The sequence below is a fragment of the Micromys minutus genome (assembly GCF_963924665.1).
Source record: "Micromys minutus genome assembly, chromosome: 11".
NCBI classification, from domain to species: Eukaryota; Metazoa; Chordata; class Mammalia; order Rodentia; family Muridae; genus Micromys; species Micromys minutus.
The window spans coordinates 29,700,796-29,718,464 of NC_137980.1; the positions used below are offsets into that span (position 1 = coordinate 29,700,796).

Sequence of the window (17,669 nt, forward strand, 5' to 3'; positions counted from 1 at the left end):
CTCCGGGCCGGAAGTCACGTGACACAGGGATGCGCAGCAGAGAGATGGAGAGCTGACGCTCGGCCACTTACGGCTCCAGAACCTCGGCAGCAGCTCCGATCTGCACCGAAGGCGGCTGTCGCAGGGACTCTGGGCCGTTGTCATGGAGGAAGGTTGTCCCCGCATCCGCCGCCGGGTGTCTGTCCGCAAAAGAAACCGCGGCAGCCCAGAGAGCCTCGGTACTTCTACGACCCCAGCCGAGCTCCAGCCCGCCGAGGATACCGAGGACGAAGCTGCGGCCGGGAGCCGCCGGCGGAAAACCGGGAGCCCGGAGCCCGCCCAGGTACAGCCCTGCTGAGTCCCCGCATGCCCGCAGATTCACCCGAGTTATCACTGGGGCTGCGGTGACAAGCGCGTCCCCCGCCCATGGCAGGGCTGCGCTGGTGAAATCGCCTTCTTCCCAGGTGCTCATCATTGACCGGTTAGATTAGTAGCCTTCGTTCGCTCTTCTCACCATTGTGATCCTTGTTCTCCAGCACTTGGGAGACACTGCCTTAAACCTTCTAGATAGATGTGAAACCTACATGCTCCCTCCATTCCCTGTCATAACAAGTATTCGCGGGGCAATTAGCTGGCTTGACACACAGCAAGCCCTCCAAATAATGGCTCGTTTCTACTTTACTAATGAAAAAATTTTATTGATGATCCATTAAGTGCTAGTTACATTATTAAACTAGCCGTATTATGTAGATTTCACAACAGTTAACTGAGTCCTGGGGAGTTAAGAGACTGAAGTTCTGACTCAATAAATAATTATTCCCTCCCAGTTTACATCTTTTCTGTTCAGTAAGCCACCCTATGTGATTGTGCACATAACTGTCTCAATTCCAAATTCAGAACAGAATTTCCTTCTAAGTTTCTTAGTGGTACAATCATGAATTTGTAACAGGCCGGCTTCTATGTTCATGCCTGGGCACGAATTACTGTAGTTACTAGAAGCATCTATTGAACTGACAGTCTTGTAGATGGTTACTGTTCTTTCGTTTCTTGATGCTTTAGCACAGGTTTAAGAATTAAAATGGCAAAGACCAGAGGTTTAGGCAATGGAGCCTCAGGAAGGCCCTGGGCTCACACCGAAGCACCAAAATAAAGAATTTAGAATTCCAATATTACCCCTGGGCTTAGCTGGGGATGTAGCTGAGTTGGCAGAATGCTTACTTAGAATGCCCAACACCTGGGTTTGATCCCAGCACCTCATAAAACCAGGTATGGTGATGCATTCAGGAGACAGAAGCAGAAGGATTAAGAATGTGTAGCCTCTGTTGAGATCCTGTCCTAACTCAAAAACAAAAATGTTTTCAGCATCCTGATATCCCATACTAATTCAGCAGCACTATTTAGGAAAATTGGAACAACTCTCTGGACTTCTTTTATTTGGTAATGATAATATGTATTCAGAGGACAATTTGCATATAGTGATATATTTGGGATAGCCCTTTGCTGGAACACTTTTTTATTGAATAGTTTATATAAAGGGGATAACAGTTCAGTTGTTCCCCTCTCCCATCACCCCTCCCACTACTTCTATGAGGAGGCTTCCCCTCCCTCCTACCCATTCCCACCTCAGTGCCCTGGCTTTCCCCTACACTGGGGCATCGAGCCTTCACAGGACCAAGGGCTTCTCCTCCCATTGATACCAGACAATGCTATCCTCTACTACATGAGCTGCTGGAGTCATAGGTCTTTCCATGTGTGATCCTTGGTTGGTGGTTTAGTCCCTGAGAGCTCTGAAGGAGGGAGATCAAGTTGGCTGATATTGGAACTTTTTTAAAAATGAGGAAGGGCTTCATTTATGTGTCACTGTTTCCTTTTCAGGAAAATGACAGTGAAGAGGACATGTTTGGTGACTATAACAGCTTTACAGAAAATTCCTTCTTAGCTCAAGTTGATGACCTGGAACAGAAATATATGCAACTACCTGAATGTGGGAACTGCGAGACAGACGCTGGCACCAAAGATCTTTGTTCAGAAGGCATCCAAAACAACCTCAGTGTTGCAACTGTGAGTGACTTTACTGACTCTGAAACTCGTGAGCCCACAAAGAAGCAGAGTGATCTAGCCGTCCCCGTTGAGCCAGAACCTGGAAGTGATGGTTCATTTGATGTGCCTTCTTCTCAAATTTTATACTTTGAAAGTATGCAGAACTCTTCTAAAGATTTGGGTGATCAGTCTACTAAGGAAAGAGCTGGGAACTCCCATAAGTCATCAAATGAAGAATTGGTCTATAGCCACATAGAGCAACCCCAGCAAAATACTGACTTCTCTACCGTCAGAGCATCTGCAGAGACGAACAGGAGAAGAAGTCTTAAAGACCACCTGAAAAGGGCCATGGCTGGGAATGCCAGGGCCCAAAGCCCAGCCGTTCCCCGGAGTAAACAGCTCCGAGAGACACTCCTGTCTGAGGAGATCCGCATTGCTAAGAAAGCCATCGAGTCACCGTCAGATGATCTCGGTCCTTTTTATTCACTGCCCAGCAAAGTGAGAGACCTCTACGTTCAGTTGAAGGGAATCAGAAAACTATACGGTAATGCTTTCTATAAAACAGAAACCAATTTTGTAATACAAATAGTAGTGTAATATTAATCTAATCGGTGGAAGCAGGTGATTCCCTGGTTCTGTTTCTCATCTCGAATAACCAGAATATCACTTGCCTTAGCCCTGCTTCCTTATCACTGGCTTCTTTGCTTCCTTGTGTATTATGGTCCTTCTCAAGCCAGGTGTCTTTGTCTCACTGAGTAGTCTTCGATCTCACCTCTGCCCTCACTTAGTTATGGAGACAAGGAATCTGAGCCCTGACCTGCTTCCTAAGCAGCTTCATGTTCTATATGCATCAAACAACTGAGTTCTCATCCCTTCACACTCTGCTTCTGACTTTCTCCTCTCATTAGCTCTTATTGTCTCTTTGGCACTTAGTGGTTGAAATTCCTTTGAATGCTCAGAATCTTAAGTGAAATAAGTCAGTAATAGTTAAACACATTTAAAGGCGGCGAAGATTCAAGTGCAAAAAAGACTGCAGAAGGGGGTCAGAGAGTTGGCTTAGTAGTTAATATCACTGGCTTAACTTCCAAAGGAACCAGGTTCAATTCCCAGCACCCACATGGCAGCTCACACCTACCTGTAACTCCATTCCCAGGAGATCTGACACCATCACATACACATACAAACAAGAATGCCAGTGCACATAAAATAAAATCATTTTTTAAAAAGACTGCAGTAATGATAATAATAATGTGTTTTTCAAAAGACCTGCATCCTTCCATATATTCCAGGGAGATCGTGGTAAACAAGGAGACAGCAGCTGCCATACTAGGAGATCAGCCATCACTGAAAGCGTCCTTGGGAGAACTTTTGAACTATTGGAAGATATGGATTGTCAGAAGACAGTTAGGTTAGAGAAGTAGAATGATAGGAAAATAAAGGCTACCTTCAGACAGTAAGAATCTGAGACATTCTAGATGGCTCAACGTCTAACATACCTGTTCCCTTAGGACTATCTGGTTCCCAGCACCCACATAGTATCGTACAGCCTTCTGTAATTCCAGCTCCGGGAGATCTGAGGTCCTCTTCAGACCTCTTTGGGACTAGACATGCACTTGCACACATAAACATGGAACCCAAGACATTCTGCATCGTGAGGCACGTGGCTTGTGAGCGAGCAGAGTGCTGGTTGTTGTGCACAACCCTGTGGTCCTCGCCCTCAGGGTGTAGATGTCAGAAGATCAGGACTTGAAGGTCATTCTCAGATACATAGTAAGTCAAAGGCCAGCCTGGGCTACATGAGACCTTGTCTCAACAATACCAAACGAGCCTCAGTCTGCTACCAAAGTGATCCCTTGAGGGTAGGATTTAGGGATTTTGTTTGCTTTGGGGTCTGCAGGTATTTTGTGTATTCAACATTGAACCCATGGCGTGATAGGAACTCTGCCACTGAACTACATTCCCAGGATCTCAGAGCACAGACTTGCCCCAAACTAATGATCTTACGGGTCTGTGTCCCAAATACTGAGATCACAAGCATGGACCACCATGTTGAGCTAGAACAGGAATAGAACTCAACGTTTACATAACCAGCACTGTACTTAGTACATTATGCTTTATAGAGTCTGCAACTGTCAGTTTTTGTCAGCCTATTTGGCTCTGGCCTTGTTACTTAAACAGTGTCATATCTATTTAAGGGGGGGGGAACCATTGTTTTGTATTGTAGATTTTTGCCAAATACATGGTAATTTAATTATAATGACTGTCAGTTATATTCAGTGTCTAAGTAAAAGCCACAGCTTTGCATATGTGAGGGTAAGTACCTGTGTGTGCACGTCTGTAGCCGAGTCTCAGTATAAACACCTGCAGCTTCCTAACTGGTGGCTGATACCAATCTGAAATACTTAGTTTACATTTTAAATATTTTGGCTTACTTATGGTCTAAAAATCAAATCTAAGGCCTTGCACATTAAGCACACACTTTACTACTGAGCTGAACTTCTCAGCTTAATATTTTTTTTAAAGATTTATTTTATTTACATGAGTACACTGTAGCTTTTTCAGAGACACCAGAAGAGGGCATTGGATCCCACTAATGCCTATATTGTATGTGGAAGAGTCTCACTGTAGCCCTGGCTTGCCTGGGATTCAATACCTGCCCCAACCCCTGTCTCCCTACGCTAGGATTAAAGGTCTGTACCCATTCCCAGCCTCACTTTTTAAAGATTTATTTATTTATTTTATGTGTGAGTCCACTGTAGCTGTCCTCAGACACACCAGAAGAGGGCATCAGATCCCATTACAGATGGTTGTGAGCCACCATGTGGTTACTGGGAATTGAACTCAGGACCTCTGAAGAGCAGTCAGTGTTCTAACTACTGAGCCATTTCATCAGTCCCCCAAGCTGGCCTTGAAACTACAAGGATCTACCTACTTTTTTATCTTAAATATATCCTAGCCTCAATTTTTAAAACAATATATTCAAGCCTTTTAAGTTAAGTCTGGGATGAATTCTCTTAAACTAGTTTAAGTGTATAAATTGCTCAGATCTAGACTCAGTCTTTAACTTTTTATTTGTTTATTTTACATGCTTGTTATGCGTATGTGGGGTGCACATGTGAGTCAGGACAATGTGTGGGATTTAGTTCTCTATCCATTGTGTGGGTCCTTGGGATCAAGGCTTGACAACAAACTGTGGGTTGATGTTAAGGTGGTACATGATTGGACAGTGGAGAGGTAGGCGGGGGGGGGGGGGGGGGGGAGGCTAGGAATACTGAAGAGGAGGAGAGGGAGAGATTCGGGATGAACAAAGATGGAGGCAGATGTGTATGTTTCTATCGGTGCATCTCTTCATAAATAAGGTTGTTGTGAATGTTTTATAAGGGATGGAATTGTACAAGATCATTTGACTTATCTAGGTTGGCAAATTATATTATCTATTGGATCAGAGTAGTTTGGTGTGTTCTTTGATGTGACTACATCAAAGGATGTAGAGGCGGAGTGCATAAGCCGCCACAGAGTTGGGAAGTGTGTGTCTAAGGCTTGGCAACAACATGCCAAGGGGAAGTGAGTGAAAACAACACACCGGGACGGTCATATCCACCCAGGACAGAAGCAGCAGGGGCGGTAGAGTTCATAGAGGCAGCCTAAGGCCGCCGGGTTAGAGATCCCAGCAGTGCCAGATGACCCCGTGTGGGCACCAGTAAAGCTCGGGATAAAAGGTTAAGCCATCATATTAATATTTACTGCAACAACAAATGACCTGTACACTGGTCCTTCTCACTGGCCTTAGGTTCCCATTTTTAAGCATAAATTACATAAGCGCAGTAGCTTTTTTTTTTTTTTTGTCTCAAGTTTATTTGTAAAAACAGCATAGAATACTGGTCATCTGCAATAGCATGTAGATGGGTGTGTTACAGCAGTCCGTCTGTCTGCACACTGGCAGAAGCCTTTTTTATGGCGCCTTCACAGGGGCCTGGGCACCTTTGGGAGCCTGAGCTGAAGCTTTGGCCTCTGCCTTGATTTGAACCTTGGGCTTTGGTTGGCAGAGCCTATGACCCTTAGCCATGTAGCTTCGAATCCTCTTTCCAAGCTTGGGGTGAGCGATGAAAGCCAGACGGTTGAGTTTGCGGCTGGGGCCCTTTGGTATCTTGGGCTTGATGGCCTCAGGCTTCACAAGGGCCTTAATGGCCTCTGCGCGTGCACTCACTGCCCTTGCATTGCTGGCCTGTATCTTCTTCAGACCTTTCTTGTTGTGCTTCTTGGCAAAGCACATGTTCCTCAGGAACTTGGGGTCAACCCCCTTAAGAGATTCTTTGTGTCCGGGGTTTCTTGATGCCATTTCTGTGCCATTTGCGGGACTGTCGTGTATGGTGTGGTTCTTGGACTTGGCCATGTCTGCACAGTAACCCGTGGCTCCCCCAGTGCCTGGGATCAAAAAAAGGTCCGCAGTACAGCATGGGAAAATTGGGCAGTAGTTTTTTCAACTTGCCCCTCACATAGTACTCCTTAGTCGGTGAGATGATAAACTTTGCACGCCCTGTTTGTGCCTTCCTCTATGCGTCGATGGAGAATCCTAGAGGGAGCTCTGACTTCCCAAAAAGATCCTGGCAGCTGATGTTCTCACAAACTGCAGTGGTTTCTTCCCTCTGTAGTCGGCTCTGGGTTTTCTTTTTCTTTTAATTAATTTATTATATAAGTAAAACCATAGCTGTCTTCAGACACATCAGAAGAGGGGATCAGATAGATCTCATTCCGGATGGTTGTGAGCCACCATGTGGTTGCTTGGAATTGAACTTAGGACCTCTGGAAGAGCAGCCAGTGCTCTTAACTGCTGAGCCATCTCTCTCCAGCTTTTTTTTTTTTTTTTTTTTTTTTGGCTCTGGGTTTTCTGTGTGTGATTTTTTTTTTTTTTTTATTGTTTGTAGGTTTCTGTTTTTATGTATCCATTACTCGCCTGTTTCTCTAATGATAAAATACTACTACTCGGGCTAGAGAGATGGTTCAACAGTAAAGAACACTCAGTGATCTTCCAGGGTCCTGGGTCCAAGTCTCAGCACTGGGGTACGTATAAGTGGTGTGATGGCATATATGTATGTCTACATATACATACATGCAAGCTAAATAACACACAGAAACATCCTAGTGTTCACTGTTGATGCCCACTTCAAATTACTTCTGTTATTATCTTTTGATCCAAGGCTCCATGGAACCCAGTCTAGCTAAGTAGTTGGGGATGAACTTGAACTTCTGATGTCTGTCTCCACTACTCAGGTGCTAATATTACAGGCATGAGCCACCAGACCCCTCTTATTGGGTGCTAGAGATCAAATGCAGGTCTCCGTACATGCTGGGTGAACGCTCTACCCGCTGAAGTGCATCCTCAACCCTTCCTTTATTCTGCAGAGTGTCAGTTTTCCCAGTGTCTCCTGTGTTCTGTATTTCTCCCTGATTGGGGGCAGGAACCCTGATGTGCCAGTTAGTAACTGAAGTATTTTATGGTTTAAACCGTCCTTACTTAAAATGGCATTTGGACTAATCAGATCATTTGGATGCTTAGAAACCAGAGGACCATTGGAGACTTGAATTGTCCACAAGAGAGCAAACTGAAGACTTGCGGTTTGTGCAAGATCTTGCAGATTTCCTTTTCTTCTTCTCCCTATTTCTGCAGAGGCTCTTCAGTGGGTGAAGAAGGTAAACTGTTTGGTTTTGAAGAAGGAGGAAGGTTTTAGAATGAACACAGGTTCTCACAGTGTTCTTGGCCGCAGACAACTGTCTGCCCTGCTGGAGTCTGGTACCTGTAACTGTAACTATTGTAAGGGTGAGCCAGTTGTCCACCTGTTGACAGAGTCTGAGCTCAGACTTACTGGCTGTGCACTTTCAGGATTTTGGGCATTTACCATCTATAAGAATCACATTTATCCTCACAAGAAGGTTGCCACATGAGATACTGGATTTCCTCCCAGAAAAAAAATCTTGAGAGCATAGAAGGGGAAATAATCTCGCATTTTTCTTTAAATTCTACAGACTGGCAGCATACTTGCTTAACATTAAGTTCTGTGCAAGAAAGAAAAAATTTAATATATTCCTTGCCAACGAGTGGTGGAAAAACCCTTGTGGCTGAGATCTTAATGCTACAAGAACTGCTCTGCCGACAGAAAGATGTTTTAATGATCCTTCCATATGTGGCAATTGTCCAAGAAAAGGTGTGTGTGTTTAAGTAGTTGTAACTTTCTAATGTGACGTTTTAAGATCTAAAGACTAGTATAAATGTATTAGCTTTGAGCTGAGTCATGATTTTTTTTTTTTTTTTTTTTTTTTTTTAGGGTATACAAAGCTAACACCAAGTACTTACTTTCAAAAAGTAACTGCATATAGTTAAGTTACTTTGAACTGTATCTTGCATGTTACGTTAATACTTAGCCTGCTTTTTCAACCAGGATAAGTGAGTCAATCTGATGAGGTTTTTATATAAAAGGGATGAATAAATAAATAAATGATGAATAAAATCTGTTTCCATATTATAGTTTAAAAGTTAACATATATCAGAGTTGGAGAGGAGGTTTAGAGCCTTGGCTTTTCTTCCGGAAGCCTTAGGTTTAACTCTGAGCATCCACCTGGTGGCTCAAAACCATCTGTAACTCTAGTCAGAGGGTATCCATCGCCCTCTTGGGCTTCTGGCACTGCATGCACACAGTGCACAGGTATGTGTGCAGACAGGATACCCACCCACATATAACAATTCAAGAGTTACATGTACTTATTTGGTAAAGATCACAGCCTTATTTAAAAACCAGCAGTTCCTAGATAGACATTCCTAGACTGGAGCACAGATGAGACAATTGTAGACATTCCTAGACTGGAGCACAGATGAGACAACTGTAGACATTCCTAGACTGGAGCACAGATGGAGACTGTTGTAGACATTCCTAGACTGGAGCACAGATGAGACAATTGTAGACATTCCTAGACTGGACCACAGATGAGACTATTGTAGATTAAGGGAACCCCTCTGACTTTTACCTCGACCTTTTACTTGTGCTTTGTTTATTTAACTAATATTCTAGATTTCCAATTTGTCGACTTTCGGTATAGAACTTGGTTTCTTTGTTGAAGAATATGCTGGAAGCAAAGGAAGATTTCCTCCAATTAAAAGGAGGGAGAAGAAAACACTCTATATCGCCACGATTGAGAAAGGGCACAGCCTGGTGAACGCTTTGATCGAGACCGGAAGGATCAGCACTCTGGGTCTGGTTGTCGTCGATGAGGTTGGTTAGCATCATATTTCTGATACTAGCTCATTCCCCCAGCTATGGTTTGGATCCTCTTAGAACTAACTTAATGTACAGCGAGCACAGGGAGACATTACATGGTAGATAATCTTAAATTAGGTCTCTTGCAGATGTTTCTTGAAACGTGGATGTGTCTGTGGAGACATTTTATAATGGTACTCATCGAATCCGAGATGTATCAGGATGCTGCCCCAAATGTTACTAACCTAAAGTATTAGTGAAATAGGATGTATTTCACTAATTAGAGTTCTAATGCCCAGTGCATGTTCATTCTGCACAAAGCAGTCGTCTTACATGGACAGGAAGTGAAAGCAGACTCTTACTCCCCACCCCCGCTTTAACCCTAGTTGCACATGATTGGTGAAGGGAGCCGCGGTGCCATACTGGAGATGACCCTGGCAAAAGTCCTCTACATCAGCAGTGAGTATTGACTTGTCAGTTCTGTGTGTAAACGACGTAATTCTATCGCTAGTTGGTATTGCCTTGAACAAGACATTTAAGGTTCCTGCCTCAGCCTGTAAGCTCATAAGTTGTTACTGAAAGACTGTGGAGGGGTGAGGATTCCAAAGGTGCTTGCAGCGGGCCTGTTCCCAGACGGCTGCCATTGCATGCTACTCACACCATCAGCCTCCGTACCTGTGAGAGACCGGTGAGACAGCCCAGAGGCTTACAGGAGAACACACGCTGCTTCTCTGTGGTTCCACACAGCACTGGGTAAGGTCTGCTGCCACCATTGTCCTCGGCATCATCGCCATCTTCCCAGGGGAACAATCCGTATTTATTTATTTATTTATTTATTTATTTATTTTTAAGACAAGGTCTTGCTTGGAGCTTGCTTATAGACAAGGTGGCCTCAAAGTCACAGAGAGCCTGCCTCTGCCTTCTGAGTCCTGAGATTAAGGGCTTGCACCACTCCGACTGGCACACTGTATTTGAGTGGTCACTTTAAGGAACTATTTTGCAACATCCACTTGCCTTTAAATATGCATAAAATATTCTAAAAAATCTCTATTTATCGACATGGTGTTGCAGGACTCGCCTTACCTATGGAAAAACTCTAATGTCATTTAGTAACTGCTTTATGGGAGGGTGCTAGGAATTGAATCCAGTATATCAAATTTTCTGAGTACTAGAGTATTGAGCTGCACCTCTGGCCCAAAGTATTTTATATATTTATATTTCAAATGTTATCCCCGTCCCCCCGCCCCCTGCTTCTATGAAGATGGCCCTACCCCCACCTAAAGAATAGTTCCTAAAATTATGAAGGCAATTGCATTCATGCAGATGGGAGCACCATGCAGTCTTGTCTTTCCTTTCCAAGTTACTGAGCAGCCACTACCTCCTGGCACTGTTTGTGGTGCTAGAGGTGCCAGGGGCATAGCTGTGGTTCCTGTCAGCCTCCGGGAGGATGAAAGGACAGTGACAGGCCATTCTCCAGTTGCATCAAGAAAAGAAGCCTGCAGCCCCCGCCCAGCATGTAGTTCCCAGCTGCAGTCTTTCCAGAGTTGTTGGAAATGGGAACTCTCTAGGAGGCAGGCTCCTGTTCTGCGTACTAGGGCTCCGGCATTTTCTTTAGCTTAGCATGAGACTCCCAGGGAAGTTACTTTTCCTGAAGTTCATCATTTCAGTGGTCTGATGAGAAGGAGGAACTTAAGTGTCTTCTTAGAACATCTTCACACCTGCCAGGACAGTAACTTCTGTTATCTTACTGTGCTCTGGTCTGTATTTCCAGTTTACACTTCCCTTCACATCCATTTTTTGGTGTGAACTTCCCGTCACTGTTTACCAGCAGATAGCTGAACCAGGATCTTACAGTCCTTTTAAATTTCCTCATTTCAGTGCTGCCCAGACTGTCCTCCCAGCTCCAAGCGATCCTTCTACCTCAGCGTCCCACATACCTGGGTCTCATAGTCGTTGCTCTTTAACACTGTCTGCACCCATCAGTTCCTGTCTGGTTACCCCAAGAATCTGCTTGAGATTCTCCTCGGCACTGACTCTTCAATTGAACATCTCATTCTTCTGCCAGATTCTTTCTGACCCACATCTTTCTGATCTCTCACCTCTCCTCCTCCAAGCCCAACTTGTCCAGTGTAGATATAAAGATCTTTACAAAAAAACCCAGTTAGTTTTACCCTTCACTTCCTTTAACAGCCTCCTCATTTTCTGCACATACCCCAGTGTTTCTAGCACAGCCTTTCTTGGTTGGTCCAGTGCTTGCCTGTTCAGCTTCTGGTCTACCTTGTTCTACTGCAGGTCCTCAATGACCATCTCAAGATAGCGTCAAAGAAGAGACATGCTAGGAAGGCTGAGCTCTGGGCTTTAAATTTGTCTAGCTTTATTTTTTGTCCCATTGTGGTTCTTTCCGTTGTTTTGTTTTAAAGATTTATATATCTGTATATACAAGTGCTCTGTTTGCATGCAGACCTGATTGCCAGCAGGAGGCATCAGACCCCATTACAGATGGCTGTGAGCCACCATGTGGTTGCTGGGATTTAAACTCAGGACCTCTGGAAGAGCAGTCAGTGCTCTTAACCGCTGAGCCATTTCTTCAGCCCTTGTTTTCTGGTTTTTAAAAATTGTCCCATGTAGCTCAGGATGGCTTTGACCACCTGACCCTCCTTTCTGCCTCTCAGGAGCTGAGATTATGGTCTTGCACACCATGCCTGGTTTTTTCAAAATAGTTTTTGAAATTGACAATATAAGACTTTTTGTATGATACAAAAGTTTGAAACTAGCTGAATGTAGTAGTTTACACTTGTAATTCAGCACTCAGGAGGTTGAGGCAGGAGGATTGCTGTGAGCTTTAAACTAGTGGGGACTATACAGTGAATTCCAGGCCAGCCAACACTACATGGTCAGACATTTTTTTACGGTTTTGTTTTGAGGTGTTTGGGGCTCCTCTAGCCATGTGTCCTCTGCAGCTGTCAGATGCACAGGCACATTTCTGGAAATCAGAAATCCAGAATGGTCTAAAGCTTCTTGTGTGCTGGTACAACACTGCAGATGAAAACATTATTGCTGGGGCTGGAGAGATGCTCAGTGGTTAAGAGCACCCATTGCTCTTTCAGAGGTCCTGAGTTCAAATCCCACAGCCACATGATAGCTGACAACCATCTGTAATGAAATATGATGCCCTCTTCTGGTGTGTGTGAAGACAGCAACAGTGTACTCACATATATAAATAAATACATCTTAAAAAGAAAACAATATTGTCATCATTTGACAGGGCACAGTGAGAGCGCAGCTTAACATAGGTATATATGAAACAAAGAATTGTGTGGTCAGACTTACGCCACTTCAAGATCTTCTTTATGCATATGCAAATATTCCAAAATCTGATAAAAATCCTAAATTTGAAACATTTCTGATCTAAACATTTCAGATAAAGCTCATCTTCCTGTTCCCTGACTCCAGGCTACTCAGGAGGGCACCAAAGTATTGCTAATGTTTCTTTAGGGCATAAAGAAGATGTTTCCCTAATGTTCTTATTTGTTTTAGAAACAACTCAGATTATCGGCATGAGTGCAACGTTAAACAACGTAGAAGACCTACAGGCGTTCCTTAAAGCCGAGTATTACACCAGTCAGTTCAGACCAGTATGTACCCAAGGTTTGCGCTGTATTGCTGATTATGTGTTCATCTTAGAAATCAGAGTGTGAACACGGTGTGTTGTAAAACTTAGTAGGAAAGGTGCTTGTCATAGTTATGTGATAATTCACTATGGAGAGTGTCAGCTGAGGCTGGGGACCTTAGCTTGAGTCACTCACATGTTACATTTGGAACAGTGACCAGAGAGTGAGCCCCAGTGAACGATACTGAATGGGCTCTCCCAGAACCTGTTTTATGTCTCACTTCTTAGTAACTGAAGTCAGCTCTTTAACTGGGCAAGATTTTCAAGAGATATGTTCGGACCTGCTATCAACATTGAGAAATTACCTTAGTGCCCACCTCAGGAACACATGTACTAAACCAGAGCAGTACAGACAGTTAGCACCGCTCCCATGCAAGGGGATATGAAAATTAATTAAATGTTCCACGTTTACAGTCTCACAAAGCCCCACCCCTAGGTGTAGAGCCCCCGCCAGACAGTTTTACTACAAGGGAATCAGTCTTAGTGGTCCCCAGCACCTACTGCTCTCGGTCCTGGAGTCAGTTTCCGTGCCCAAGTAAGTGACTCTCAAAGTTCTTATATACTCCAGTCTCATGGGACTCAGTGCGTTCTGGTTCCCTGTGACACTGCACACATGTAGTGCACGGGCAAAATGCAGGCAAAACATAAAATCAGAGAGGGAGAATCAGACTTCTCAGGGAAGAACACCCTGCTAGGTTATCCAGCCCCAAGTGTTCAGACCTAAAGCACTTATGCATACAAACAATGCTGAATGAACTCAGTAGGGTGTGTGTGTGTGTGTGTGTGTTTACACATCAATTTTTTAAAAAGCCATGAACTTGAGAAAGAACAGAGGTAGAGATGGGGTGGAAATGATGTAAATTTAATATTTGTGTATGGATTCTTTAATTTTTTTTTTTATTTATTTAAAGAAATTACCTGAGCCAGGCTTGATGGTACAAACATGGAATCGAAGCATTCAGGAGGCTAAGGAAGGGAAGCTTGAGTTTCAAGCCAGCCAGAGCTACATACTGAGCTCAGAGCTAGCCTGGGCTGCCTAGCAAGTCCCTGTCAAGGAAAGAGCTTGTAAGATGTTTTCAAGTGCCTGTGCTTTGGTAGGTACAGTTCTTTTAAAGATAAGCTAAGGTTTGACATAGACTTTTTTTCCCTTGGTTTTGAGACAAGGTCTCATATCCCAGACTGTTCTGGAGCTAGCTACCTACCCAAGGATGACCATGGACTAATCCTCCTGCCTCCCACCTCCCAAGTGCTGGGATTGTAGGTTCAACACTGTACTTCACTTGCATGAATTTTAATTTAAATCTAATAACAGCATTCCTAAAGTGCTTGGCAGAGTAAAAGTGTAACTCAGTTATGTGAAGAGAGTGCGTGATGTGTATGTCTGTCTGTCTGTCTGTCTGAAGTACGAGTGCCCATGGTGTGTGATGTGTATGTCTGTCTGTCTGAAGTACCAGTGTGGATGGTCTGTGTCTGGGTTCTTAAATAATAATCTTGAGGGTCACTAAATATTCTCTTGAAATTTATTGTTTACACTTGTACAAAATATAAAAAAGAAAATCAGGAAATATTTTCTGGCCTTAAATGAAGAATCTACTTTCTGTTGTTGTTGGGCTGTGGTGGTACATGCCTTTAATCCCAGGCAGAAGCCAGTGGGTCTCTGGGTTGGAGGCCAGCCTGGTCTACAGAGCAAATTCCAGGGTTACATAGACAGGCACCCTTATTGGGAAAGCAAACAGATGAAGAACCCTCAAGACTCTACTTTTACACACCACTGACCTCTGTGGCCGCTCATCCCTGCTGCTCATAACAAATCCAAAAGCATCTGGCTTCCTTTGGAATGTATACTGCTCAACTCAAAAGTAATTTTTCCGGGATGTTAATTCCTGTTTTTAAGCAAAGGAAAGGAGAGGCAAGGGAAGGAGGAAGCTGAGCATTTAAGCTGAAGTCTATCTGTGATATCCTAGAGATGCTGAGGTCTCTTGTGTGGCTGCCTGGCATTAAACGTTTTATAGAATTTTAGACTACATATTGTATATTAATTGACTATCTCCTTTTAATTCCAGGTGGAATTAAAAGAATTCCTGAAGGTAAATGACACCATATATGAGGTAGACAGCCAGGCTGCGGAAGGCATGACCTTTTCACGGCTCCTGAATTATAAGGTGCGATGGAAACCCCTCAATCCAGCTCCCACCTTTATGCCTGTGTGCTAGGGCACTGCAGCAGACTCAAGTGGGTCTAGTTGGTTTGTATTGGGAGAGGTTTGAGATGAGGAGGTGCCTGATCTGCCATGGACAGCAAGCTGCTGACTAAATACAGCGAATTTTGTTTGCAGTGCTAGGGATGGAGCCGGGGCCTAGATACAAGGCACACACCACCTGAGCTACACCCACACAAGGCACACATCACCTGAGCTACACCCACACAAGGTACATACCACCTGAGCTACACCCACACAAGGCACACACCACCTGAGCTACACCCACACAAGGCACACACCACCTGAGCTACACCCACACAAGGAACACACCACCTGAGCTACACCCACACAAGGCACACACCACCTGAGCTACACCCACACAAGGCACACACCACCTGAGCTACACCCACACAAGGCACACACCACCTGAGCTACACCCACACAAGGCACACACCACCTGAGCTACACCCACACAAGGCACACACCACCTGAGCTACACCCACACAAGGCACACACCACCTGAGCTACACCCACACAAGGCACACACCACCTGAGCTACACCCACACAAGGCACATACCACCTGAGCTACACCCACACAAGGCACACACCACCTGAGCTACACCCACACAAGGCACACACCACCTGAGCTACACCCACACAAGGCACACACCACCTGAGCTACACCCACATAAGGCACACACCACCTGAGCTATACCCACACAAGGCACACACCACCTGAGCTACACCCACACAAGGCACACACCACCTGAGCTATACCCACACAAGGCACATACCACCTGAGCTACACCCACACAAGGCACACACCACCTGAGCTACACCCACACAAGGCACACACCACCTAAGCTACACCCACACAAGGCACACACCACCTGAGCTATACCCACACAAGGCACACACCACCTGAGCTACACCCACACAAGGCACACATGACCTAAGCTACACCCACACAAGGTACACACCACCTGAGCTACATCCACACAAGGTACACACCACCTGAGCTACACCCACACAAGGCACACATGACCTAAGCTACACCCACACAAGGTACACACCACCTGAGCTACATCCACACAAGGCACACACCACCTGAGCTACACCCACACAAGGCACACACAACCGCTCACCTACACCTAGTCCAGTTTTAGCATCAGGTCATACTGGATTCTTTCCTCTGCCATATCTTTGTGAAATTGGGTATTTTACAGCTGCTGGATATAATAGTGTATAAAAACTAGTAGAACAGGACTGTGTGCCATCCCACTCTAAAGTTAGAAAGACAATACCACATTGTGCACACATCCTGTTAGGACCTTTTGTGTTAGTAAGTGAAGTGCTTGCTATTCAAATGGCTACTGAAATTTTGAGGAAGTGCATATTGGGTTGTTTGCACCTGACTAATGAACCGGCTCGTGAACCATGAAAATGTGGAGACAGCCTATAGATGTGTCATTCGTCTAACAAGAGCATAATGTATAGTCTGCAACTGACACCACTGTACAGAAGTGTCCAGTTTACTAATGGCTCACACTCTGCATGGAGGGTAGTTAACAGGAGAGCAATTTACCCAGCCTTAGGATCTCAGGTGTGCTCTAAATCCTATGCTGGTCTTCATTGCACGTCCTCCCGGCACTGTTCCAAACTGCCATAAGTCACGGCTGCTGCCTCACTGTGACAGTGTTAGGGAACGTGGGTCAGCGGTACAAGATGTGCCTTATGTGGTCCTGGACTGTTGGTAGCCACAGTCCTCTTCTCTCTGGCTTTTTGTTCTACTCGAATGGAGATGGGCATAAAGTGAAGTTATAAATACTAGAGCTGTTTTCACTTCCTTGATACTTTTTTTAAAGATTTATTTACTTTATTTATATGAGTACACTGTAGCTGTTTTTCAGATACCAGAAGGAGGCATCCAGATCTTATTACAGATGGTTGTGAGCCACCATGTGGTTGCTGGGAATTGAACTCAGGACCTCTGGAAGAGCAGTCAGTGCTTTAACTGCTGAGCCATCTCTCCAGCCCCACTTCCTTGATTCTAAAATCATTTAATCCTCTTTTTGGCCTAAATGTGCCCCCACACCAAATCTGTAAGTAGTAACCTAAGAAGAAAATTGACTATTTCTGAGTATAGTGCAGCTGCTGTCTCTTGTTTTAATAATGGATAATTGCAGCATTTAAAACTAGTGACGGTTTATGAGTCTTTCGAGTCACACTTTCCTGGTTGCAGTATGTGTGGCTCCTTGTTTTGCAGTACTCTGATGCCCTGAAGAAGATGGATCCCGACCGCTTGGTAGCACTGGTGACAGAAGTCATTCCTAACTACTCCTGCCTGGTTTTTTGTCCCAGTAAGAAGAACTGTGAAAATGTAGCAGAAATGTTGTGCAAGTTTTTAAGCAAGTATGTTAATCTTTTTTTTAATTGTTTCTATCTTTGTCATAAATTACAGACTGAATAATGAACTTTAGAGATGTCTTGGTTTGGGAGTTTGAGCTGTTTAGATGTGAGCTCTGCTGT

At 44.4% G+C, this 17,669-nt stretch overlaps 1 protein-coding gene across 2 annotated transcripts in view; it reads left to right on the forward strand.

Annotated features, from left to right (window-relative positions):
- The first annotated feature begins 37 nt into the window (after positions 1–37).
- The window catches only part of HELQ (helicase, POLQ like), a 40,017-nt gene continuing 22,385 nt past the window's right edge, over positions 38–17,669 (forward strand). Inside the window, exons 1-8 of one of the 2 annotated variants that reach the window (XM_080924668.1) lie at positions 38–322; positions 1,855–2,563; positions 8,044–8,222; positions 9,084–9,284; positions 9,656–9,728; positions 12,807–12,904; positions 15,003–15,101; positions 17,407–17,552. In XM_080924668.1, coding sequence (XP_080780794.1) covers positions 143–322; positions 1,855–2,563; positions 8,044–8,222; positions 9,084–9,284; positions 9,656–9,728; positions 12,807–12,904; positions 15,003–15,101; positions 17,407–17,552 — 1,685 coding nt within the window. In that variant the 5' untranslated portion in view covers positions 38–142. Of the gene's footprint in view, positions 323–1,854; positions 2,564–8,043; positions 8,223–9,083; positions 9,285–9,655; positions 9,729–12,806; positions 12,905–13,909; positions 14,034–15,002; positions 15,102–17,406; positions 17,553–17,669 lie in introns of those variants that run through there. The other variant, XM_080924669.1, reaches the window with a different exon arrangement.